This window comes from Schistocerca cancellata, chromosome 6 (assembly GCF_023864275.1).
Source record: "Schistocerca cancellata isolate TAMUIC-IGC-003103 chromosome 6, iqSchCanc2.1, whole genome shotgun sequence".
NCBI classification, from domain to species: Eukaryota; Metazoa; Arthropoda; class Insecta; order Orthoptera; family Acrididae; genus Schistocerca; species Schistocerca cancellata.
This window is the reverse complement of record NC_064631.1, coordinates 242091724-242118678: the sequence shown is the minus strand read 5'-3', so window position 1 is coordinate 242118678 and position 26955 is coordinate 242091724. Positions and strand designations below refer to the sequence as shown.

The 26955-nt window shown below is 39.5% G+C and overlaps 1 protein-coding gene across 3 annotated transcripts in view; it reads left to right on the top strand.

Annotated features, from left to right (window-relative positions):
• LOC126190960 (myosin-11-like) overlaps positions 1 to 26955 on the top strand; it is a 216523-nt gene that overhangs the window by 144903 nt on the left and 44665 nt on the right. The window contains exons 14-16 of one of the 3 annotated variants that reach the window (XM_049931621.1): positions 5993 to 6123; positions 14522 to 14742; positions 18589 to 18678. In XM_049931621.1, the coding sequence (XP_049787578.1) occupies positions 5993 to 6123; positions 14522 to 14742; positions 18589 to 18678 (442 nt within the window). Of the gene's footprint in view, positions 1 to 5992; positions 6124 to 14521; positions 14743 to 18588; positions 18679 to 26955 lie in introns of those variants that run through there. The other 2 variants (XM_049931622.1, XM_049931623.1) reach the window with 2 other exon arrangements.

Here is a 26955-nt window from a genome sequence, read left to right as displayed (position 1 = left end):
TCATTGTTGACTTTCAGTTACAGAAGATACATTGTTTATGAACAACCACCCGTGACACACTTAAGAGTTCAGCTTTAACTTCAGACTCAAAACTGGAGCTAGTCTATAATGCATTGTATAATCAATTTTGTCCTTTTGTAAACTCATCCCCTTGGCTACTTCACTATCAGGGGATTTTGCATGGGGGGGGGGAGTGAAACATCATTCGCAGTACTACACGCTGACTTAAGCAGAACAACGGTCTCTGAACATCACAGTATTTTTGCGTTTGTCACTTCATCTTTTATTGTCATTCTGTGGATGTGCAAGAATTGATCAACATTGCTTTTGTTGATCTGGTTGAGTCTGTAGATGTTGTAGTGGAGGTAAAATCTGCCTGCTGGGTTGAAGTCGTCACTGTTTGTTGTGTATCTCATTGTTACGCGTGATGAAGAGTGGTACTTACTTGTCAATTAATAAAGGTTTGCTCTGCACCCTAGCATGACTGAACTCATCAGATGAGCCAAACAAACTGACTGCGTGAGGGAGGTTTGGCAACCCTGTACCTGCCAAGCAACAGTCAGTGCAAGTTGAGAACTCATTAGTGGCATTGTGTTTCTTGACCCTTTAAGAAACTACACACATCAAAAAAAGTTTTGCGTCACTCCGGTTCCCAGAACTCCTGAAGATAGATGTTGACCATAGATATTGTATCACAGACACATTCTCTTTGACTGTTCAGGGACATCACTAAACCCTTGCAAAGATGTAAACAACCATGCATGAGCACCGCATATTAGACGGAGGAAGTCTGACAGCCGATCAGTTTCAATCACTCCACCATGAAGGAGGTACACGGCTTGTGTTGTCTGTAGTTCAACCATGGCTAGATGTTCAATGCCGTGTTTCAATCGAGTCCGCATTGTTACCTTGTGCCAGGAAGAGCTCTCAGCAAGGGAAGTGTCCAGATGTCTCGGTGTGAACCAAAGCGATGTTTTTCGGACATGTAGGAGGTACAGAGACACAAGAACTGTCGACGACATGCCTCGCTCAGGACGCCCAAGGGCTGCTACTGCAGTGGATGACCACTACCTACGGATTATGGCTCTGAGGAACCCTGACAGCAACGCTACCATGTTGAATAATGCATTTTGTGCAGCTACAGGACATAGTGTTAAGACTCAAACTGTGCACAATAGGCTGCATGATGCACAACTTCACTCCTGATGTCCATGGGGAGATCAGTCTTTGCAACCATGACACCATGCAGCATGGTACAGATGGGCCCAACAACATGCCGAATGGACCGCTCAGAACTGGCATCACATTCTCTTCATCGATGAGTGTTGCATTTGCTTTCAACCAGACAATTGTTGGAGATGTGCGCCGCTGGTAGTCATGGAAGGCACTGTATCACCTGTACGATACGTGAATGCCACCCTCAGATCAATATTGCAAGCAACAATATCGGAAGCATATTGGCAAGGCATTAATCGTTATGGACTAAAATTCGCGCCCCATCATGCACATTTTGTGAATGACTTCCTTCAGGATAAAGACATCGCTCGACTAGAGTGACCAGCATGTTCTCCAGTCATGAACCCTATCAAAAATGCCTGGGATAGATTGGAAAGGTCTGGTTATGGACAACGTGACCCACCAACCACTGAGGGAGGGATCTACGCACCTCACCGTTGAGGATTGGACATTCTCGACCAACAGTGCCTTGATGAACTTGTGGATAGCATGCCGCGACAAATACTGGTGTGCATCAGTGCAAGAGAACGTGCTACTGGGTATTAGAAGTATCGGTGTGTCCAGCAGTCTGGACCACCACCTCTGAAGGTCTCGCTGCAAGGTGGTACAACATGCAATGTGTGGTTTTTATGAGCAATAAAAAGGGCAGAAATGATGTTTATGTTGATCTCTTATTCTAATGTTCTGTACAGGTTCCGGAACTCTTGGAACTGAGGTGATGCAAAACTTTTTTTGTTGCATGTATCAGTGACCAGACTTACCGACCAATATTGTTCCAGTAGTCTGTTGCGTGTTTCTAGCTAATTTTACATGTACAGTATGGTGCCTCTGTTATAAAGTCAAAATATATTCAAGCTGCTGCACTCTCTGGCCTAAGTTGTGAAGCCTGGATGGCATATCCCTTAGCCACCCTTTTGTTGCGACTCCCTCCTTGCCATGATTCGCCTACCTTTTGTTCTGCCTCACTTCTTGCTTTGTCGTCCCCCCACCCCTACCCCCTGACTGAGATGCTCTGTCGTATTAAAATCTTTGAAGTGCATTAGGACTAAGACTGTTCATTGTAAATATACTAATCTTAATTTAAAGCTTAGATTCTATACCAGCATGCGTGGTGAATTGCTTGTAGATGAATGATTTACCTGCTAAATTTAAAATATGGTGTTACTTTACATCCACTATATGGATCATGTCACACCAAAAAACATAAATGCTTGCAGGAATTATTGTGTTCATGCCATGTTTGCTTGCTGTTATTTGATGTATTTGCTCTCCCCCTCCCCTTATTTTTTTATACCTAATAAAGTCTGCATAGTAACTGCTTCTGTTTTTGTGAATATTTATTACAGAGGTAGAGGACAAAAACAACAGAAATGTGTTAGCTACACAGTAATCAAAGATAATCTCTAGATCAAGCTACTCGATCCGAAAATCACATTATTCAAGACTTTCTTCTTTAATTATAGACAAACATACATATTATTGTTGTTTTCCCCTTTTCCGTGCTACTTAGTATCTCCATCGGAATTTTGTCTCAATTAGGTTTAGGTTTATATCAAGTTATATTTTTTTGGTTATGGATGGATGAACTGTAATAATTTTATTTGAATTTAATTAATGCTAACTGTAAGTTAGTGATTAGTGTTTCATAGTATTGGAATTTTGAGCAGGCATGTAATAATGTTGGCTACTGAAAGCAACAGCTCATTTGTCGTGGGACCGATTGTTAGCTCGGTAGCCTTTCCTCAATCAGTGTCGTCTCTCTCCCCCCTTCAGCAGAGGGTGAAAGTACTGCTTCAGTTGTATTGTTCTTTTTATTTTCCAATAGTTTAACCATGACTGGTTTTGGGCTTTTACATGCCCATCATCAGGTGTGATAACTTTGTGCTGTGGCCACGATTGGCGATTGTAGGAGGCGTTGGAGCCCCAGTGAATGGATTGTGTTGCAGTGAACAGCTGATGCTAGAGTGACAGGTCCTATTCTATTCATTTCTTCATTGCCACTCCAGACCATCAGATAGAATGCTGAATGCTCACAAGATCCCTCGACCTTGTGATGGGTGCTCACAGCCTCACATCAGTGAGTGTTCAAATATTGTACAGTATTTTTAGAATTTTGGAATAAAAATCGTTTAAAAGTTGTTGCATTGCTCTTTGAGAATACGTGGCACCAAATAAAGCTGGGTATAAATTTTACTGTGTAAAGGTTCTCATAAATCTCTGCAGACATGATCACAAAATAAATAAATTGTTTCGTTAGAAAACATATTATTCAAAGAGTACAGGTTTTATACTTTGGGGCACTTCAGGAAACGAAACCCAGAACACAACAATGCATTTTGGAAAAATCTTTGATGCGCAGCAGCATGTGAACTGCATATTTGTGTAATATGGCAGGTTAGTTTCCGAAGTACTGATGTAGAGATTCCAATATGCTTTTGTCAGCCAATTGTGGCTCAGGACACTTGATGTAATCATCCAGTAGCAACATCACTGTTTCTTTGTGGCAACACACAAATGCCTCCAATAACACTAAGCATTTAGTACCATTAAAACAGAAACCATAACTCCCGAAGTAATATTCAGACTATGTAGCAATGAGAGAAGTGATGAATTCAAATACATTTAATGTTGAGGGTAACGAAAAAGTAATGTATTGTTTCTTATGAGCGATGGGCTCGACGGAACATTGCAGATAACCCCTGCAGTGTTTGGTGCACAGCAGTGAAATCTATAATCATGTGTGTCAGATATATCAAGCTGCTGCAATTTAAGCTGTGCTTTTAGTTTCCTGCCTAACAACACCCTTGTAAAAAACAGCAAAACGTTTTGAAGATGAATATTATGTGTGAAACCTTAGCTTTTCTTGTAGCTGTACACCCCATATATTAATTTAAACTATTAACTTTTCCTCTTTGTGTAGTTGGTATTGGCTGACTACATTATGTGTTCTATGCTTTGAATATCTGCAATCATTGCTGGCGAGTTCACATGACATGAGCTATAATTGGCTGACAAAAACGATTTTAGTGCTCTGGAAGCTTCCATGCTGTAATTGGTGGAATTCCTATTTAAATTTTTGCAATATGAAAATATGCAGAGTGAGTGTGTGTGTGTGTGTGTGTGTGTGTGTGTGTGTGTGTGTGTGTGTGTGTGTGTTGCTATGCATCAAAGGTCTTTCCAAAATGCATTGTTTTTTTGTTGGATTTTGTTTACGAAAGTGGCAGGAAGTTCTAGGACTGATAAGTTTAGAACTTGAACTGAAAATTTGTACTTTATAGGCCTTCTCAACATTTACTTTGTATGCCAGTGATAGAACTACCAAGTTGTTGAGTAGAGAGACATCGTGGCTAGGCGTAATCTGCGTAAACCAGTTGTAGAGGTTTGTCATTGATGCATCATGTACATGGATGGTGTTAACCTCTTCAGCATCAGCTAAGGCCTGAAGATGGTGCACTGAAGCACCGAAACTGGTAGCCATACAATAAATGACGTCATAAGAACAGTTGTGGGTGTTTCATTTTCTTACTTCCAAATTTTGGGTTTTTGTGGTTACCTTAAATCACTTCGTGCCAATACCAGTATGGTTGATTTGAAAGAACATGGTCAGTTACTTTCCCTGCCTGATCTTATATTGCTTCCTCCCACATATATCTCTAGAAAAGACCATGAAAGTAAAATTAGTGAGATTTGAGCTCACATGAAGGCTTACAAACAACTGTTTTCCTGTGTAGTATTAAGAACTGGAATGGAATGCAGGGAAGTACATGAAGTACACTCTGACATATACTGTAAGGTCGATTGCAGAGCACAGATGTAGGTGCTCTTCCTCTAATGACCTCAGCGTTAACAGAACACTTAACACTAACTTGCCTTACCTTCTTTGACATTTTCCATGTCCTACCATGCTGTTACAAATATGTGTGTGGAACATACAGATATCTATGTATCTAACTAACTTGCTTTTTCCTGTCCATCTAGTCATTTTCCTCATCTGTCTTGAGTACGGAACTCGTGCATTGTGTGTATGATTTCAGTTTTAATGTAGTCTGTTTTTCTTTTTGGCATGTTGATTATATCTTGTTCGATTTTCAGATCTACTTTCAATTTTGCTCTAGTGTATGTTCTTCCATTAGCTGTTGAGGTTTGTTTCCTCTAGAAGATGAGTCAGATACTTTGTATTAACACATATTCCTCCTCCTCCTCCTCCTCCTCCTCCTCCTCTTTCTCAGTTTAAGAGTATGAAAACTTAAAGAGATTATTAGAATAGTTCAGGTAATACAGAATTTCCTTATCTGTCTGTTCTGAATTTCCCAAAATCGTAATAGCTGCTGCTTTATCTTCTATTGGTAATCTACACAATCATTTAAAGAAACATTGGAATGCTTGCTCCATAAAATTTTGTGTGAACTATCATTTTCTCTTCCTGTAGCAGAAGTACTACTACACTATTGTACTCCCAGATTTTCAGGTGAAATATTCTTCCTTCAAGTTGCAGACTTTCTTAAATAAATCCTGAAGGTATATATACTGTGTGGATAAACACACAATATCCTTATACCAGTCTTTGCGTAGTCAGGGAAAAATTATACCCGGCCTCCTCAATGCTTATTTTATTTTATTTAGAAAATAGTTTACAAGAAAAAATACATATCCTGTAACTAGAAAAACTTAGGTTATGTTTGGTACATTATTCAGTTTCACAACATACATTTTTGGTCATATTCTTTATCAGTGATTTAAGCAACTTCATTTTCAGTGCATCAGAAGACCCTGTATTTGCCTTACCACAGGATATGGATAAACGACAAAGTATCGCTAGTGTTGTTGATGAAAGGATTACTTATGTTACAAGACGGAGTGTGCACAAAGCAGTCCCTGCAGGAATGGGTATGTAAATGAAGTGTGCAAATGCAACAATATGTTTTTTAATATGACTGATCTGAAATATTTATGAACTTAATTCATATATTTAATGTCTCATGGGTGGCAATTTTCATGTAGAACTTTTAAAAAGACATCATAATCGCCTTTGACTGTTGAAATCCATTTGTTTTCACTATTGCAGTTTTGGCCTCGAGGCCATTAACAAGTGATATACTACAAAACACTGTGCTTTAGCATGTCAAGCATTAAAAATCATAAAAATTGCTGTGCTGAACCTTTTAACAATGTAATAGTTTTTCACATATGTTTCTACAACCTACTGTTTTTGTACGCTGGGAATGTGAATGTATTATGTATTTTCACACCAACTGCTTCAGTTCTCATGTAAATAGTGTAAAAGAGAAGTAGTTCTTTGGGATGTATGTTAAAGATAGTAACATTATTTAAAGACTTGGAGAAGACATGACTCCTTGCTCTTGCTCTCCCCCACCTGCAACTGAAAATTTTAACCCAGGAACGGTCATGGGTGGTGAGCAGTAAGCTTGCATTAAAACAAGAGTGCTACTAGAACACTGCTAGTGCAGGAAGATAGTCATTGGTTTCTGTTAGTTCTGGAGACCATTTGAAAAGCAAAAATTTGTTGTGTTAATGATACAGCAGAAACTGGAAGTACTACACAAACTCAAAGAAGGCAGTATTGGTATGCAAAATCTGGCATTGATCACAGTGTGGGTGAAACTGCAATATGTAGTATTCGGAAAAATAAAGACAGAATAATTCAATTTATTGGGAGTTCTGACTTGTCTAAAGGTTTGCCAAAGTGAAAGGCCATGAAAATATCTGCATACACAGAACTCAGTAAAGGCATTGCTGGAACGGTTTCAACAGAAAAGATAGAGCACACAAGTATCTGGCCCAATCATCGCTTTGAGTCTAGATTTGCTCATTCAAGCTTTTTCTCACTCCCAGTGAAGTTGGACCTTTCCAAAGCATGGATTGGCACTTACTTTCTGGATCATAAATGAAAAACCAAAAGTATCACATTTTCCAAGAAATAAGTATAACTTTCAATGGTATTCAAAGTGTCAGTATAAACATTTTTGTTCGATCATGAGAATTTTCAACGCCAGTTTCTCACATACTTTTCTCATATTAAACTGGCTATGTAAAATTTGCCTTACACATTCTTTGTCAGTTCCTAAAGTTTCAGCAATCGGTCGAATCTTCAGCTTATGGTAGATTACCTATTCTTCGATATTTTCATCTGTTTTTGGTGATGCATAGTGTCCTGCGCATGAGTCTAGTCGTCTTGGCCATATTGGAAACATGTGAATAACTAAAAACCTCGCATATGTGATAAAAAGTCTTTGCTATACATTTCTTTTAATAAAACAAAAGTTTCAGCAGCAGGTTTTCAAAGATTCATATGAAACTTCACAACAATTTGTTTACCTGTTATTACACGTATCATTTTTCCGGCAAAACAAAATAACAGATATTAAATGAAGTCCACGGCCACACTGATTTGTCAGCATGCTGCATTTGACTGAGAAGGCTTCAAGCTTCATAAGTATTGGTGGTTTATCTTTGGTGCATGCATACTTATGTGACAGCATCAGTCCCATCATTTTATAGCAATGCCTCATACTCAGTGCAGATAAACATTTGGAGGTGAAAATAAGATTTTAAGCATTGGAGTGATGATTGAAGCAAATAATCCTAGTTTGGAAAAATGTGGTAAAACAAGAATATTAGGAAATGGAACTACAGAGTAAATGTTACTCATCCATTTCCTTCTGCTTTTTCAACTGGACGAAGTAATAGCTAGAGTCACAGTCAAATACGAATTGCAAGAAAAATGAAATAAAGAAAGTTCAACAGAATAAATTCTGTGATAAATTAGTGGTGCAGAGAATTGGGTGGCTCTGTGGTAAAGTGCCAGACATGAAATGTAACCTCTTCAACTAAATTATTTTATTTCTTAACAGTGAAATGATTTAATCTGGTTGCGATTAGATTTGACAAAATATTGTCACATGGAAGGTGGTGTAATCAGATGGATGACGAACACTCACTTCACTTAATGAAGATTTATTCGGCACTTGCACATACAAGAGTGTGGAGTGAACTGCCTGTGGCCAGAACACATACGGTATATATACAGTTACAGAACATTCCAGTACAATGATTCTTGACATTTGTGGATACTTCTAGAATATACTTGAACCGAATATAGAAATTAAAATTTAACGGTTCAGGTGAGTTTTGAACTGATACCCTCCATGCAACAGTTTAGTATCATAACCACCACACCGAGGTGACTGTGCTACTCTGCTGCTTCTGTGACATTGTTCCCTCCATAAGAGATCAGCGTCTCAAGTGTCCTAGTCCGGGAACGAGTCATCGGTCCTGCATACTCCGACTCCCGATGACTGATGTTCGCCCTGGCAGTGATCTTCTTAGAACTTCCTTTGCCGCTATGCTCTTTGTCAACTTTCCACTTGTTGCCTATCACTGGAGCTTCGAATTTACCCTGGGTTGCAGGATCCTTATAGGGCTTCATTCGAAGGGCGTGGACCATATCTCGGACCTTTCATCGCCTTGGCTCGGGGTTGAAATCTTCAACTTCATAACTAACATCAGACAACTGTCTTACAGCCTTGTAAGGTCCAAAGTAGCCCCTGAGAAGCTTCACAGAGAGAGAAACCTTTGGAACAGGAATGAACATCCAGACTAAGGTCGCCAGGCTGATAGACAACAGCACGGTGGCTCGTGCCGTACCTTTGGCAATAGTTTTCTTCACCGTGCGAAGTCGAGCTAACTGCCGACCTTCCTCAGCTCTGGTTAACACCTGGCTGATGGAGCCGTCATCCACGTCACCAGAATGTAACAGAAACACAGTGTCCATTGTTCTAGTCGCCTCACGCCCATGCACCAGGAAAAATGGCATAAATCCTGTGGTGTCTTGTTTGGCGGTGTTGTAGGCAAACATTACGAAAAGTAACACCACATCCCAGTTGCTCTGCTCAACATTGAGGATAGCATGTCGGCCAAGGTCTTATTAAGGCGTTCAGTAAGCCCGTTAGTTTGCGGATGGTAGGCAGTCGTCATCTGATTATTAATGTTGCACTGATGGTTTATCTCTGTCACAAGATTCAATTGAAAAACTTTCCCTCGATCTGTAATTAACAACCTTGGGGCACCGTGTTTTAATACAATGTCTTCCATGATGAACTTGGCTACGTCGAATGCTTCAGCTGTTTTCATGGCTTTTGTAATGGCATAGCGTGTCAGATAATCAGTTCAAACAATAATCCATCTATTGCCACTAGCAGATCTTGGAAATTGTCCAAGGAGGTCAATCCCAACACGCTGGAAAGGCGTTTCGGCTGGTGGGATTGGTTTGACTTGGCCAGGTGGTTTCTGAGGATCTCCCTTTCTCCTCTGGCAATCTCGACAGTGTGACACAGTGACGGACACTCCTAAATAAACCTGGCCAGAAAAATCTCTTGCAGATCCTATCGTATATCTTAATAAATCCTAAATGTCCGGCCTCAGGTGTGTCATGGAATTTCTGTAGAACATCTAAGTGCCTGTGTTTAGGAATCACTGGTAGCTACTTCTTTCCAAATGGATCAAAGTTTTTCTTGCAAAGTAATCCATTAACTACCTTAAATTGTCCTTTCACATCTTCTGACTGATTCAAGGTAAGCATAATTTGAGATATCTTGGCGTCCTTCTTCTGCTCAGCAGAGAGATCCTGGAGTGCAGCGAGACAGTCACCGTCTTCATCAAAGTTTTGATTGCCTTACACAGGGTTTCTTGAGAGGCAGTGGGCATCTTGGTGTTTTCTTCCACTTTTGTACACTATGGTAATGTCATACTCTAGTAGACATAGTGCCCACCTGGCGAGTTGTCCTGTTGGATCCGTAAGACCTGTCAACCAACAAAGTGAATGATGGTTTGTAATGACTGAAAATGGCCTGCCTTAGAGATACTGTCGAAATTTGCACTCGGCCCAGATCACAGCAAGACATTCTCTTTCTGTAGCTGAGTAGCTCCTCTCGGCTTTTGTAAGTGTCCTAGAAGTATAGGCTGTAACCTTCTCTTTTCAATCAGAGATTCGCACCAGAACAGTACCGATCCCATATGCACTGGCATCTGTGTGTAGTTCTGTAGGTGGTCTTTCATCATACAGACCAAGTACAGGGTCAGTCGTCAGAGCTTTTCGCAGCACTTCGAAAAAATCTTGTTGAGCACCACCCCAGATAAATTTAGCATCGGCTTTTAACAACTGTTGGAGTGGCCTGGCAAAGCCTTTGATAAAACGACGGTAGTAAGAACATAATCTGAGGAAACTTCTCACATCTCTAATACTTTCAGGAATAGGAAATTCCGATACAGATCACACCTTTTCTGGGTCTGGTCACACACCTTCATTTGACACAAGGTGTCCAAGTATTTTGATTTCTTTTGCTTGAAAGAGACATTTTCTTGAAGTAAGTTTCAGTCCGCCTTGTTGGAGACACTTAAGAACGGCCCTCTGTCTTTTTATGTGTTCATCAAATATCTCTGAGAACACTATAATGTCATCTAAATAACAGACACATCATCCACTTCAGGTGACTTAGAAGATTTTCATCATCCATTCAAAAGTTGCTGGTGCGTTACAGAATCCAAACAGTCTTACCGTAAACTCATACAGGCCCTCAGGGGTGATGAATGCAGTTTTCTCATGACCAGGCTCATCTACTTCGATTTCCCAGTATACCGAGTACATGTCCATGGTTGAGAAAAACCTAGCCGCCTTGTGACAATCTAGTGTTTTGTCAATTCGTGGAAGAGGGTAAACGTCCTTTTTAGTTACCTTATTAAGCTTCCTGTAATCAATACAAAGCGCCAACTGCCATCCTTCTTCCTCACGAGAACCACTGGTGACGATCATGGGCTCTGTGAAGGCTGAATGATGTCATTCTTCATCATTTTCTCTAGCTCATCGCGAATTATTTGACGTTCCGTTGCTGACACATTGTATGCTCTCTGGCTTATTGGCTGGTGGTCTGCTGCGCTAATCCGGTGGTTCACAGTCTGTTTGTGTAGTTCGTTCTTCACCTGTGGATTGAAGCATTCAGAGAACTTGAAGAATGGCAAGTAGCTTCTTCTGTTGTTCCTTAGTGAGATTTGGTGATAGTCGAGCTAGAAGATCTTGTCTCAGTGGTAGCGCTAATTTCGCCCACAGACTCGGCGTGGGAGGTTTCTATGACGCTCAGCTGTTCTGCAATTAACGACTCAGTGTTTGCTACGCACATGCGTCTTAGAAAGATCTGCGGTTCTCGGTTACAGCTAACTGTCCACAATTCACCGAATCCACTCTTAAACGAGACAACAGAGGCTGGGATGACCAAGTTATTCTTCAGTGGTATGCTTCTGTTACATTCCACTACAAGATCCATGGGTTGATGCATGGCATGACACATGACAGTTACCTTTCTAGCGCTGACTGCAGGAATGATCACTTCATTCATCACACAGTCTCCCCACACTCGGATGCGCATCTTCTTGTCCACAGTACCTAATCTCGTCTAGCATAGTTTTCGAATGACCACAATCTGTAATGGCCTGGGAAGCTTTGAGAAAGTCCCATCCGAGAATGACGTCATGACTACACTCTTGTAAGAAGATGAATTCTAAGGGCTGTGTATGGCCAATTATACCCACACGAATGACACATCTTCCTGTAGGTTTTACATATTTCCCATTAGCCACCTTCAGCAGAGATGTTTTGCTGTTGACGAATATGGTTTTGTGCAGCTGGAAACGGTACTTCTCCGAAATGACTGAATATGATGATCCAGAGTCCACAAGAGCTTGGGCTGGCCGGACATCCATGAGGATATCGACATAGTTTCCCATCATTTCTGTAGTGATTGGCGGCGGAGGATTTTTGTCTTCGGTGGCCTCACCTCGAAGGAAGGTCGCACCCTTTAGTTTTCCAGGTTGTGGCAGCTAGGTGATCGGCTGGAGCTTCTAAACGGTGATGGAGACCTTGATCGTCATGTTGGGGAGTGTCCTCTTCAGCAGCTAGCTTGTGGTGATAGTGACCTACATCGTCCTGCACCCAATTCTTCTTGTTCATCTTGGTCATCCCAGATTTGGCATTGGCTAAAATCGGTGTGCTGTCTTCTGGCGCGAGAGTCATCAAGTATCCGCCGTCTTTCTCGACAATAGCGCACCACGTCCTGGTCGTCCTCATGGAAGCATACTGGTTGGTTATCCTGGGTCCTCCTGACGTCAGTCTTCCTTGGTGCCCAAACAGGTTCCTCATGCGGCATCGTAGGAGTGTAAGTTCACCTGGGTCTCAACTTTTTCACTGTTTTAAAGGGAAATGAAGGACGAGAGATTGGGTTCGATGTCTGTTCCACTTCCTCCGTTATGACCTCTTGAAGCGTCTCGGTGTTCTGCTCGCTATGCAATCCAAGTGCCTTCTGAACTTCCTTTCTCATTATCTAATGAAGAATACTTGTGAAATCAGTTTCTTCCTCTATCACAGATATCGATACGACTTTTGGAAGCCGTTCAAACTTCTTGCGTGTAATTCTTTTTTGATGCATTGTCTCGATATACTGACACTATTTTATGAAGTCATCTGCAGTCGAAACCTCCTTCAGGAGTAGGGCTTGATATATGTCCTCAGCAACACCCTTCAAAAGATGTGCAACCTTATCTTCCTCCTTCATTCTAGGATCCACTATTTTACACAGCTCCAAGACTCCTTGAATGTAGGATGTTTTAGTTTCTCCAGGACGCTGTGCCCTGCACTTTAATTTATCTTCAGCCTTGCACTTCTGTCAGTGTGTGTCGCCGAAATACTTGCGGACTTCCACCTGGAATACTTCCCAGCTTGTGAACTACCACTCATTGTTCTCATACCATTACTTGGCAGTGCCCTCCAAGTAGAAAAATACATTAGCCAAACACACAGTGTCATCCCATTTGTTAAATTTGGCTATATGCTCATATACCTTCAGTCACTTGTTTGGATCTTGGCCATTGTCACCATAGAACCTACAAGGATGTCTCATGTGGTAGCGCACAGTTGCTGTCATCGTAATGTCCTCTTCTTCTTCTTCTTCTTCTTCTTCTTCTTCTTCTGTCTCCCATAGATTTTGATCTGTTGAATATGGCTCGAACTTGGATTTCTTTCCATGTAAACGACAGCTCTGTCGTGGCCTGATGGGAGCCGCTGCGCTTGTCAATAATGTGCCCTATCACAAGTTTCAGTACCCGGCGTCTCCACCAGAATAAAGTCATGTAGAAGAAGGTATAATTAAATGAATGACCAACACTCGCTTCACTTAACGAAGGTTTATTCAGCACTTGCACATACAAGAGCGCGGAGCGAATTGCATCCAATCAGAACACATACGGTATATATACAGTTACAGAACATTCCTGTACAATGATTCTGGAGATTTGTGGATACTTCTAGAATGTACTTGAACTGAATATAGAAATTAAAATTTTACAAGTCAGGTGAGTTTTGAACTGATGACCCTCCATGCAACAGTCTAGTATCACAACCACTACACCGTGGTGACTGTGCTACTCAGCTTCTTGTGCGACAATATAAACTGTTCAGAGGAGTGGTGTAATTCAGGTATATAACTTCTTCTCAATCGATGGCCTAGAATTCTTCACAAGAAAAGGATTTGGATGTGTATCCACAGTGTGTGCTAAGTGAAGTAAGTAAAAGATACATCAGTATACGTTATACAACATTTTATTTCAACACGGGTGGCCAGTCACGAATAACATACCAACAATGAACCTCGAACTCCCCAACTCTCACTCTTATATACAGTTTCAGACTAAAAATCCGAATGTCTTGTGGTTTGATCCCTGCTCGGCCAGAGGTTTTTTCACTTGTCATTTTTCACCTTTGACCATGTTTGTTAATGCGAAAATCCAGAGTTGCACCTTTGGAGAGTTCACATTAAACTGTAGGTCACCTTATCAGTGACTGGGTAAGTCAGTTAAGAAGTCGGAAAAAGGCAATGGCAAACAACCTCAATTTTTTTATTTTTTTTTTTTTTTTTTTTTTTTTTTTTTTTTTTTTTTTTTTTTTTTTTTTTTTTTCCCCGCTAGTAAAGTGCTGTGTTGTTCAGGCCGCACTTCAGGTCAATGACAGGTTTACTTTTTACATCACTCCTACACAGCTCTAAGCAGAAATTCCAGGGAACTTATGCCTGGTTTTAGGCGTATTAAGAACAAAATATTTAATTATAGTAAAAGTGTGCTCATGGCATGATTAACTTTTGTAGGAAGTGAATTTATTATTAGCTGTTATGTCAAAACATAACATATTTTATATATGATATTTAATATTTATTCTTCTTTCCAGGTAGAGTATTCCATGAGGAAGATGAAGAGGGAGAAGTATTCAATAACACATATCTTTCTGATGTGAAAGCTGGACGTTGTAACTTCAGAGTAGAGGATAGTAACAATCGCATCTCTGAACTGCAATATCGGAACTCATTGTGTCCACCACATCTAAAATCATCTTACCCAGCAGAAACCCAGTTTCATGACCCTTCTGTGGTAAAGGATGATGATATAAAGGTATGAAGATTTGTGTTGTGGATAAAATTGGGAAATGTCTTTTTTATAATCTAATAGCAACAATATTTCATATCATTTTTTACAGTGACAGACGCAATTCATATAGTGCTTAAGTAGATGCAGTTCAGATAGTGCTTAAGTAAATAATTTGGTGGGTCTTTAATAAAATGAGTTTACTGAGTGCTTGTTTAACTGATACATGCACTCTCGTTTCTTTCGTGAGGAATGAATATAAAATTAGTCACAACTGGCTTGTCAGTTGAGATACTGTATAACATACTATCTAAAAACTCTGTATGATTCTATTAACAGCTATTTCTGTTGTTTTCTTTTTGCGTAGTAAGTCTGGAAATTTTGGCAATGTTCCTTGCCTGTTACAGCTAAACTGCACTAATACTTGTGTATAGAGCGTAACATAGGTATTATTCTTGACTCGTAGAGCTAAGCAAGTTTTAATCAGTCGAAAATTTGCCATTTATCTTTTTATTGTGCCGATTTCAACAGTTGTGTGTTATATTTGCAGTAGCTGTAATTAATGGATACTATATTTACTATTCAAATTATAGAAGTACGAATAAAAATAAGATTGTCAGGCAATGTTAAGGGTATCTTTTCCATTTAGGTGAAGCAAGACTTCTATTTTTCACAATCTCTTTCTCTCTCCTTCCCCCCCCCCCCCCTACAAATTTATCTCAGGAACTGCTGCTGCAGCAGCAGCAGCAGCAGCTAATGTTGATCATTCTTGTGATTCAGCAATGTTAGGTACTGCTACCAGCTGAGCCACTCTCTCTACCATAATTGTGAATTGTATTGTATACAAAATACAATGGGGAAGAATCAGGATCTTTGTCAATTGTAAGCGTGTTGCACTTCGTGACCTCATTGACATTCGAAGATTTGTAGATTGCTTTGATTCTGTAATCCCTCCATAATTCTTCTGGAGCAACTTTTTGAATAGATTTTGTTGGTCATAGATTCCACAGATAATCACAGTATTGCTTGGAGGGAACCTAAAATTGTTTGTCCAGTCTCGGATTTGTCCATTTGACCTTAGTTTTTCATTGGTTGCTCAGTTCAGATGTTTTGCTACCTCATTTTCTTTTTATGTCAAAGGAATTGTCAACTCGTGTCTAATTCCATTTGTCTTAAAGAATACCTTTGTAAGGTGGTTGACAATACTTTTCTATTATCTGTTTGAAATATTTTAATTTGTTGACTAATTTAATTTTCTACTCGTGGTTTAAATTGAAAGCAAGTGTCAGACTTCTTTTGTTATTTTTAGCAAGTAACCAAATGATTTTCTTGACATATAAGCTGTAAAAGGGAGAAGATAACCTGCTCCTGACCGCAAATCTATACTCATTGGTCCACAAATATCAAAGTATTATTTCAAGTAAAAATTTTGCGTCTTTCATTTGGTATATATGTGTTTCAGTTTATGTTTGCCCAAATCTTTTTTTCTTCTTGAGAAACACATGACTACACAATTAAACTGTTTCTCTCTATTGTGCCACAGTTTGTAATTATTGTTAATTTCTACAGAATCAGCATAACAACAAATTTCATCTGAACATACACTCTCAGAATGCCTCAACACCTTACTCTGGTGAGGGTGGTATATTTCTCAGGTCAACCCCGAAATGAGATCCATTGTGTCTGATCTTCCCCACACTACCCACTGTAGACTTCAATTGACCACTGAGCCTCCGTAACAGCTTGTTTAAACCATATGACATTACCAGATCATTATTGCTACCCCAAGCTACCTACAACTGCAGTTGTTCCTGCCTTAAACCTTGTAGTCCTGTGCTTCCCCATGTACTAGTACTACTTCCAGCACCACTGTGAGTAATCTTAAAACATAAAAGGCAGAACAAAAACTAAATCTATTCATGTTATTTACTAACATACATTTTTATACATGTTCGCTGTTCAACATTCTGTGTAGAAATGACCACCACCAAATGAAGTGAGTGCATAAAAGCACTAAGAACTGGCTATCTTGCGGACACCCAGAGCATGAGTTATGAGACCTAAGTGCCTGCTAAAAAAAATCCTTAAGTGTTTCACAGAATCGAGTTTGCAACAAGAGAAAATCTGAATTGGTTCAAATGGCTCTGAGCATTATGGGACTTAACATCTGAGGTCATCAGTCCCCTAACTAACCTAAGGACATCACACATATCCATGCCTGAGGCAGGATTCGAACCTGCGACCGTAGCAGTCGCGCGGTTCCGGACTGAAGCATCTAGAACCGCTCGGTCACCACGGCCAGCGGAAATCTGATTTGTCAATGAAATTGGGTTTTTGGTAACAGCAGCTAAGAATAGTTGAATTTGCTAGTGGAATTCATCTTAATGCAATGATGTTATTTTATCCTGTTTTAGGAGTTTGTATAATCATGTTTGCCAAACAATCATCTACGTTACTAATTGTCTGAGACAGTTGCCCAGACCCAGTTGCAGGTTGACTGTCTAATGGATTCAGAGGCAACATAACATTTGACTTTCAGTACATCATACAATTATTGACTGAATTTAAAATGTTTTCTAATCACTAAGAGGTATAATCTTACATTACAGGCTTAACACAATAAGTCAAATGTTTTAGCTTGAAAATGCCAGTTCAACCATATTTTGCAATTCTCATACAAAGCCCTCCTGAAGCCTATATCCAGTAAGTATCCTTAATTATGATCCCACAAGAATTGCGCGCGCGCGCGCGCGCGTGTGTGTGTGTGTGTGTGTGTGTGTGTGTGTGTGTGTGTGTGTGTGTGTGTGTGTGTGTAGCATGCATATTTCAAAAGGACCTATATTTTAGATATTAATGTTAATAATGTATTTGCAAATCTCTGTTGAAGAAAGACATAGTTAAAAGAAGCATAAAAGTAGTAGTGTCACTTGCTTCAATTTCTGATGCGCTGACACATTGAAATTGTCACACAGTTATTTTGTCATTAACAGCAACATTCATAAGCAAAACAAAGACATTCTTATGTAAAATTTCAGTGTAAAAGTGTACTGAAGTTACTTAGAAAAATATTATACTTCTCAATGAGAAATTTTTACACCAAGAAACTCGTAAGCTGCAGCCATGCAGTAGAAATGATAAGAAATGGAGGAATAGCTGTATGGATTTAATACACCAATGGAAGTGTGACATTGGAACAAGGAGATAAACATCTCGTGAAAATAGTGGTATCATTAAACTCAAAACATCATATTGTCTTAATATGCACCTTTCCATTTGCCTCACATTTCTTTCCCAGCAACAATCAGTATCTACACCTGTTATCCTTGCAGTCTCTTCATTTGCTATATTAGCAGCAGATTTACATTTTTGTGATTTCCTTCCTTCATATGATTATCAAATTTTGTTGTTAATTTGGTTGTCTACAGTAACACAGTTCCACACCATTCTCATTTAAAATGTAACTTATTTCCAAATGTCAAAGTTTACGCAAATGTATAACATATTAACCTGGTAAAATTTCATCTAGATGTTCTTATTTACCCCATTGTGTGTATCCATAGGAACAGATAAATCTGCCATTGCGAAACTCGGACATACTGGGGTAAATATGTCTTCTGTCAGTGAAATCACAGTCTTGGCATTTTTCTTGATGAACTGAAGTTTTTTGCCTTTGCTTGTTTGAGGCTTTTGTGTTCAGGCTTGCTTTTGTTAATGTTGAGTGTCTCATCTCTCAGTGAATTGTGACAAACATTTTATCAGCTTTGTTGCTGCATTGGGATAAATACAGGCTTGAACTGTCACCTCATTCCTGCCTAATGAACTACACGAGTTGACACTTTGTTTTTATTGATGATTATTTTCTTTTATTTGCAGTTGGGATTGATTGATATGGATCATTTTGATAGTTTAAGTACTAGTTGTCTACTACCAGAGGAAAAACCACGTAAAAAGGATAAAGGGCAGGTCTGTATAAGACATTCATCTTCTGCTGCTGCACAGTTTTAATAACCTGCACATCTTTTGAAAGCTGTTATCTTCTCTAGTGCATTTTCCTCTTGCCATCCTGTAAATCATTCATATTTCTATTGATGCAGCACAATAATACTTCTATACTTCTTCTTAAATACTAATGGTACTGCTTTGCACAGCCCTGTGTAACATTTTTCACATAACATATGTCTTGTAAGACATCATTTTATTTTGCGACATTAACATAATTACAGATTATGGCTTACACACTTCTAGCGTGATATTGTTTAGAAATTATGATTTGCAAGTATAAAATATGTTTGGAAATCATGTGATGTTGATTTTAATCCTTGGTAGTTTTCCAAAGTGAGTTCACCTTAAAAGTATAAATCTAAATAATAGTTGTAATTCATTGTTTGCAAGTAGTAGTGAAAAATTGATTTTGCACTTAAATAAAATGTTGAACTGCTACTTTGCAGGTGTAGGTTGTCCATACTTATCAAAAGACACTTTGGGGCAATTTGGGAGGGGGGATCTTGATCTTACTCTAAACCCATGCTAATAAGTCAAAACAATATTTCATCGATCTGGAATCAAAGGACCTTACAGATCAGTTCAAAAAAAAATTACTTTAGAGTTCTTCACAAACTTTACACATCGAAATGCGTGTTCAAGTTTATTCTTTTCTCTCAGTTAGAAAGTTATATTTAAACGAAGACTATTACTAACAGCCGTCAGCAGTATTACTAAAGTTGTCAAGATGTCAGTATTTTAAAATTGATTAAAAAAGTCTTGATTGCAATAAAATATTTATTTGTAATGGTAACCAGTTTGTCAAAATGTGACATTCTTCAGACCATTTATACCACGATGATAGGCGGTGGCGGTTTTTAATCCATTTTAAAGTATTTCAGCGAGACTGCTGTCTGTCTCTGAGAGAAATTTTCTATAAAGTTAATGATGGTGATATCTATATGTCGGTGTTTACACACACGACAGTTCTTGTTAATAAAGTAAACTCTGTATTGAAAAACTTGTATCCGTAACTAATGGTCATTTATAAGACTATTGTTCACCGATACTTCTGTATCTCAAAGCTGGAAACTGTAAATTTTAATGAGTCTCCAACCTATTTTCTTCGTTTCTGAAACTTTATTCTCTACCCATGTTACACAAAGTTCATAAATACTGATTTGTGACCATTGTTTCTTAACATTCCCACAAAAGGTCTACTGCCATCTCTGCATAAAGATTAGTTTTCGCTAAGGCGAGGTCTCGCAGAATGTGGGTACTGTGATGATTGTGTATATCTGGTTAAGATTAACCATTAATACGTACTCATCTAGAGATAGATCGAGTCGAAAGTTGAACTAAGGGTAGCACTTTGAAGGACAGAGGAAAAAAAGTGCCAAGGGGAAAAAAAAACTCTGCGATAATTGGGTTGGGTTGTAATAGCAGTAGCGGTTTTCTTGCTTCCTGCGACAGGTCATGCAAGGGTAGGCTTTGCTAGTAGTGGGTATCATGCAGGCCAATATCTCGTCGTTGTGCGGTGGTTTTACTCGACGACTGTCGCTGGTTGCCGGTGTTGACTTCTCGGTGAGCGTCAGCATACCTGTAACAGTTAGGTTCATCATCGTTTTGTGTCCGATAGGTCATATATCAGATTCACAGTGTAGGGTTATGTTTGCGGTTTGTTTGTGTGTCAGTGTGTAAGCTTGTCAGTTTCCCTGCTGTAGCCTGTTGGTTGGCTTTAATAGCAGCTGGCATATCCAGTCTACGTTGCTGATATGCAGGGGCTTGCCGATGTTGTTTGTGGATGTATGTTAGCTTGCCATAGGTGGTTATGCCCTAGCTAGTAGAGTTTTTTGGCCGCTAACGCTTCCACCACCTATGGTTCTGATCATAATTTCCCAGAATAAGGATGAAAGGATTGTTGGAGTGTCTAGAGTTCCTGTATAGTCGAGTGGCATGTTTTTTGATCACCTCCTTGCGGTTTTCAACGTGGTATTCATTGCGAAGATCACGGTGCGTGTGTAGCGTGGAGTGTTGCTACTGATGCGTAGCACTTTGTTCTGTATGATCTGCAGGCAGCACAGGTTTGTAGGAACTGTGTATCCGCAGACTGGAGCTGCATATGTCATCAGAGGTCTAATCAGTCTTATGTATATGGACCTCGAAACCCTCCTATTCAGGGTACGTTCCCTGTTGAGCATTGGGTAGAGTTGTTTGAGCCTCGCGTGGCATGCACTCTGTTGGCAGTGTGTTCATTGTGGTCCCCCCATGTAAGTTTCTGGTACAGCCAGAGACTGAGATCTGACATTTCTCTCAGAAATGTATTGAGCGTGCATGAAGTGTTACCTGTCGACAGTATTGGTGTTTGCGCAGTACCTTCAGTCTGCTTGTGAACAGCACTGCTTCGCACTTGTCGATGATTACTTTAATGAGCCATCTTTCCAACCAAGGCTCGGCAGTTCTGCGTGCTGTCTGTATTCATGAATTTATCTTAGACGGTTTCCAATCTTGCACAAGGATGGCTGTGTACAGGTTGAACAAGATGGGGCCCCAGCCTTCGGGTACTCCAGTGTGGATACTGTATTGTGTCGATTGTTTGCCCTGCACATAGGTGTTAAAACATCTGTTCGTGAGATATGAGTGTATGAGGACACTGTTTTGAATACCATCAGGCTCAGAGGCTTTCCTAGCATTGGTATGCTTAATAGCCCAAGTAATTTCGTTTGTACTAGTATGTATGATTTCATCATGTGAGGGCTGGGCTACAAGATGTGTAACCTCCTGATCTGTTTCAAGAGTGAATACTGGATCTGAAGGAGCCAGATTTGGCATGAAAGGCGCAGCAAGTGTTGCAGCCATAAGCTCTGCCTTCTCCTACTCAGAGTAGGCTGCGCTGTCTGGTACCTGTAGAGTTGGAATGTAATGTTTCTCCCTGGTGAAGTGTCTGGCTAGTTTCCACACACCAGGATGGGTGGTATCTAGCCCGATGAGTTTCTGCCCCCATTGTTTGTTTCAAAATGTTTGTGTTTTGTCCCATATTCTACCCTGTAATATGTGGATGTTCAGTTTATAGAATAACTGTCTGTACGCCTCATTAAGGGTCCTAATTTCTCATACTTTCTTCATGGACCCTAGGCTAAATGTATATTGGCAGCAGTAAGATTGTTCTGCAGTCAGCTTCAAATGTCAGATATAGTGTTCCTCCAAAAGAACATTGCCTTCCCTCCAGTGATTCCCATTTGTGTTTTTAAAGCATCTCTCATGACATTTGTGTGTTGTTCAGTCCTACCAGAAACAAGTTAAGCAGCCTGCCTCTGGATTACTTCAGTGTTTTCTTGTAATTTGACCTGGTATGGATCCCAAGCATTTGAGCAGTACTAAAGTATAGGTCACACTAGTATCTTATATGTGGTCTCCGTAACGGATGAACCACACTTTCCTAAAATTCTCCCAATAAACAGAATGTGACCATGTCCCTTCACAATCCTCATATCCTAGTTCCATCTCGTATCGCTTTGTAACATTACGCCCAGATATTTAAATGACACAACTGTGTCAAGCAAGACACTACCAGTCTGTATCCAAACATTACAGGTTTGATCTTCCTACTCATTCACTTTTACTTACATTTTGCCACATTTAGGGCTATGTGCATTTATCACACTAACTGTAAATTTTGTCTAAGTCGTCTTGCATCTTCCTACAGTCACTTAACATCAACACCTTACCATATACCACCGCATCACCAACAAGCAACTGTAGATTGCTGCCCACCCTGTCAACCAAATCATGTATGTATATATAGAACAACACCAGTCCTATCACACTTCCCTGGGCTATTCCTGATGATACCATTGTCTCTGACAAACACTCGCCATCAAGGACAGCATACTGGGTTCTATTACTTAAGAAGTTTTAGAGCCACTTGCATTTGTCAAAACCTATTCTGTATGCTTGCACATTCGTCAAGTCTGCAGTGGGGTACCTTGCCAAACACTTTTAGGGAATTCAGAAATATGAAATTGTCTGTTGCCCCTCATCCATAATTTGCAGTATGTCATGTGAGAGCAGAGTTTCACACAAATGAAGCTTTCAGAAACCATGCTGAGTCATGTACAGAAGTGTTTTCTTCTCTCGGAAATTTGTTGCATTTGAACTGATCATAGTCAAACCCACATTCAACTGTTTGTGAACACTGATCATAGTCAAACTCACATTCTAATGTTCGTGAACAGTGGCCATCTCCTCCTCCATCCACAAACAGCATGCACACATCTTACCCATCCTAGTAAGACTAACTGAAGAAGTAAACTGCAAAGGCTGACAGATACGTAGATATGCAACTCCTTACCCTCCTGATGTGTCACAAGGACTGTAGTGTTTCCTTTCTTTGGGGTTCTGCCATGGAAATATAAAATATAAAATCTGATTGGGTTTTGAATTTTGGTGGAATAAGTTACGGATAAGGCGGACTTCGTATTATTGATTGAGATTGTGCTGTAATTTGACCGTGCGTGGCAGACCGGGTCGGCAACACTACAAAAAGCGACTGTACGGAAATAGCATCAGAAACTAATTGAAATTTACCTTATAATCTTGTTAGAAACGCAGTATTAATTACAATATAGTCTTCATGGCTGTCTTCCTAGTTTCTCTTGTAGGACGACCCATCTTTCACTTTTCTCCGTCTGTTGAAAACTTCTTCAAGTTGTCACTGTCATGATCAATTTACAAATTTGGCGATAACCATCTCGAATCACTATTGAAACAACCTCTCTTTGTGATATAATTTTAATTTCCATCCAAAAGCACATTCAACACAGCGCCGAAAAATACACATCTTTCGTATAAAGACGAGAGAGAGAGTGAGTGTAATCAATTTGTTGTTAAAAACAAACACCTACGCAAAAGCAAAAAAAAAGAACCAAATTATTTATAAAAATCAGTCGCTGGCGTAGCACTCTTCTGCGTGCGCGATTGTGAATTATATCTTTGTATTGGCGGAGGCGCGGTAGTCAAAGTACCATTACAAGACGGTGATGTCTTAACGAGCTGTATAGCTGGCTGTTAAGAAGAAATCACAATTGAGCTACAAACTACTCAACTTTACACTTCCAAAATGCGAGATTAAACCTCTTAAATACAAAATCATGCACAAATTTAAGAAATAGGTACTACTAAGAAAACACAGAAAAGGTAAAATATATCACTTGCTGCCCTGGAGATGTCATAGGCAACAGCTTTCTCCGTTATTTAATTCTTTTATTTACTATGTGAAGTACCAAATGAAGATCTTAACAAGAATTCACTGTTAACATATCTGCTTTCCCAACAATTTATTAATTCTTTAAGATTACACTCAATGGTATGCAGGTAACAAATAGCTGATAACCTCTCTGCCTCCCTCCAAAAAAGTTTAATCAAATTCAGTTTTTAAAAAAATAAATGGAAAGAAATCGCTACGTCACCACTGCCACTTTATGTCTTAATCTTAATCAATGATGTCACAAAGCTGGATCTCTTCAGGTGTTGGACGCTAACTACAATGACTCTTTCCAACAAATTAATCCCAATAGTCACTCATTGAATGTTTTTACTTTAAGTGGTGGCTAACTCTGCTTACCCATTCTCACCATGGTTGAAAAGAAAATTATCAATCCCTGCGTAGAAATGATCTCATTGTGAAATAGATCTATGTTACAATTTCCATAATTACGAACAAATTTAGAAGTCTGGTATCATTCAGCTAAACCTAATTATTCCAAATAGTAAGCTCCATGAGTAACGTCATACTCCAGACAATCTCTGACCACACATCATTTCTATCCTCATGAGGGTGTCAAGTATTATCAGATTGTAAAGCCGGACATGTTGGGCTCTTACCTATAACATTTCAATAAACCCCTACAGTGTGCTTAACTCGAAGCATTTAGTAATTACCCATTTTACTTAGACTAAGTTGTTTCTGTTTCTAACAACAAAACACCATTTCTCTTCTTGTACAAGCTTAATGAAATCCACTACTCACTAATTTGCAACCAATGTGAAACAACTTCATTAACTGTTGGTTTTCCGACTGGTTATATCATTAACCCACCCTATCAAAGTCAGTGACAAAATAAAATTATGACCACCAAAAATCCAAATTACCTCCTAAACTGAATATCCAATATTGATCCCTGTCAACGTGCATCGAATTAGCCTACCTGAGGGTTCTATACAACAGCTGTAACCTTACTCCTGGTACCGGTTGCCCTATTTGTTCCATAGTTAAAACCAGATTACAATGTAACACATATAACCATTTGGAAACATTCAGGCTAATAAATGAATAGCATTCACTTTAATCAATTAATGTATTTTTGTTCGTGGCAGTCAAGTCGTTGTATAGCGACCTGCTTGCTGACTGCCCCTCAGCACCTTTCCCGCACAGCGTGTGATCATTTCTGATCACGCATACTGTCTTAACGAAATCTCTTGCAACGTGTTCTTTGTACATCATCATAAATACAAGAAATGTATGACATATTAACACTAAGAATTTCCCTTTCATTTATTAATAAAACTTAAAAGTACTGCTTTGTCATACTATGTGCTGAAGCAAAATTATATCCATAACGATCCTTAGATTTCAAACTAGCACAATACAAACTTAAAGAGACTAATTACAGGTGTTGCACAAAGACATAGGAATACTGCAAGAAGTGCATGCTTCAACATAAACACAGATGCTAGTCACACCTGCAGGTGTGACTGCTACATTTGTCCAGAATAACACCTGTGCAATGCTCTCAATATGTTGCAACTGTCAGTCGTGGTCAGAACAGTGTTCTGTGTAGTTGTGAGTGCATTATGTCAGAGCTAAGTGAATTTGAATGTGGACGAATTGTTGGTGCTGGTATGGTTGGTGCTTCCATAACCAAAGCAACCGAAGTGTTTGATATTTCAAAAAGCACGGTATTGAAGATGTATACCACCTACAGGGAACATGGAAAAAATCTGCTAAAGCACAACACAAAAGAAAACATATGTTGACAGATGGTGATGGAAGAGGATTGTGGGAAAAGTTACAGCTGCAAAGTCGCTGCAGAACTGCATATCACACTTAGAAACCTGTCAGCACCAAAACAACATGAAGAGGAATTACCTAAGCTGGAAGTTGCAGAGTGACCTGGAAATACAAAAACACTCACCAGTGATGCAAATGCCTATAACAGGAAAATGTGGTACTGAAGCCATAAAATCTGGACTGTGGAGAAATAGGAGAAAGTCATTTGGTCTTAAGAGTCTTGTTGCATGCTGCTTCCGGCATCTGGCAGAGTTTACATCTGGAGTATTCCATCCCGAGGCGACGGTGCAGACTGCTTCCTGCCAGCAGTTTAACATGGACAACAACCATACTGTGGTATTCCATGGGCCCCATGGTTACTCTGCAACATTGCAAGGATTATGTGACCATCCCATGGTACCACCTTTGTTCTCCAGTGGTACTGCTGTTTCCAAGATTGTTCTGGACTGGTTTTGTAAGAACAAGGATGAATAGCTGCATCTCCCACGGCCACCACAGCCACCAGATGTCAGTGTAACGGAGTCTTTGTGGTCTTCTTTGCAGAGAAGAGTGTATGATAACTTGGTCTCCATCATTAGTGCCTGAACTTGCCACCATTTTGCAGAAGGAATAATATAAGAGTACCTTGAACACCATAGAAAACCTATATATATCCATTCCAAGATGACTAGATGTTTTGAATGCCAGTGGTTTTCCTACACCATGCTAGACATGGTAATGTGTTGTATCTTTGGTATTTCCATATTGGGAACTACAAACCAACATAAACTGACCAGCACACAGCACAAAAAGCCATTATAAAAACTGGAGCATTGGAAATGACTTAGTAATCGGCGATTCCGTTCTAAAAGCCATTCATTTCAAACTGTTTGTTTACTTCAGAGTTACAGTGAAGAGGGTGAGCTGGTCAGCAAAACACAGATGTGATTCAATCAGAAAAAACTATCCACACTCAGAAACTAAAATAAGCAGCACATTTCACAGAAGATCGATGAGTGAAAACTACAAAGACAAAACAAACTACAGCATCCATGGTCAGTGTAATGAATTAGGAGCAATATTTGTACAAACAACATAACTTGTGGATGCTCCTGTATACTGGTTAACAACTCAATAGAATCCAAAGTAGGTGACGATTTTAATTTGCTAAATGAGGAACTCTTATTTCATTTTCTGTGTAGATTTAGAAT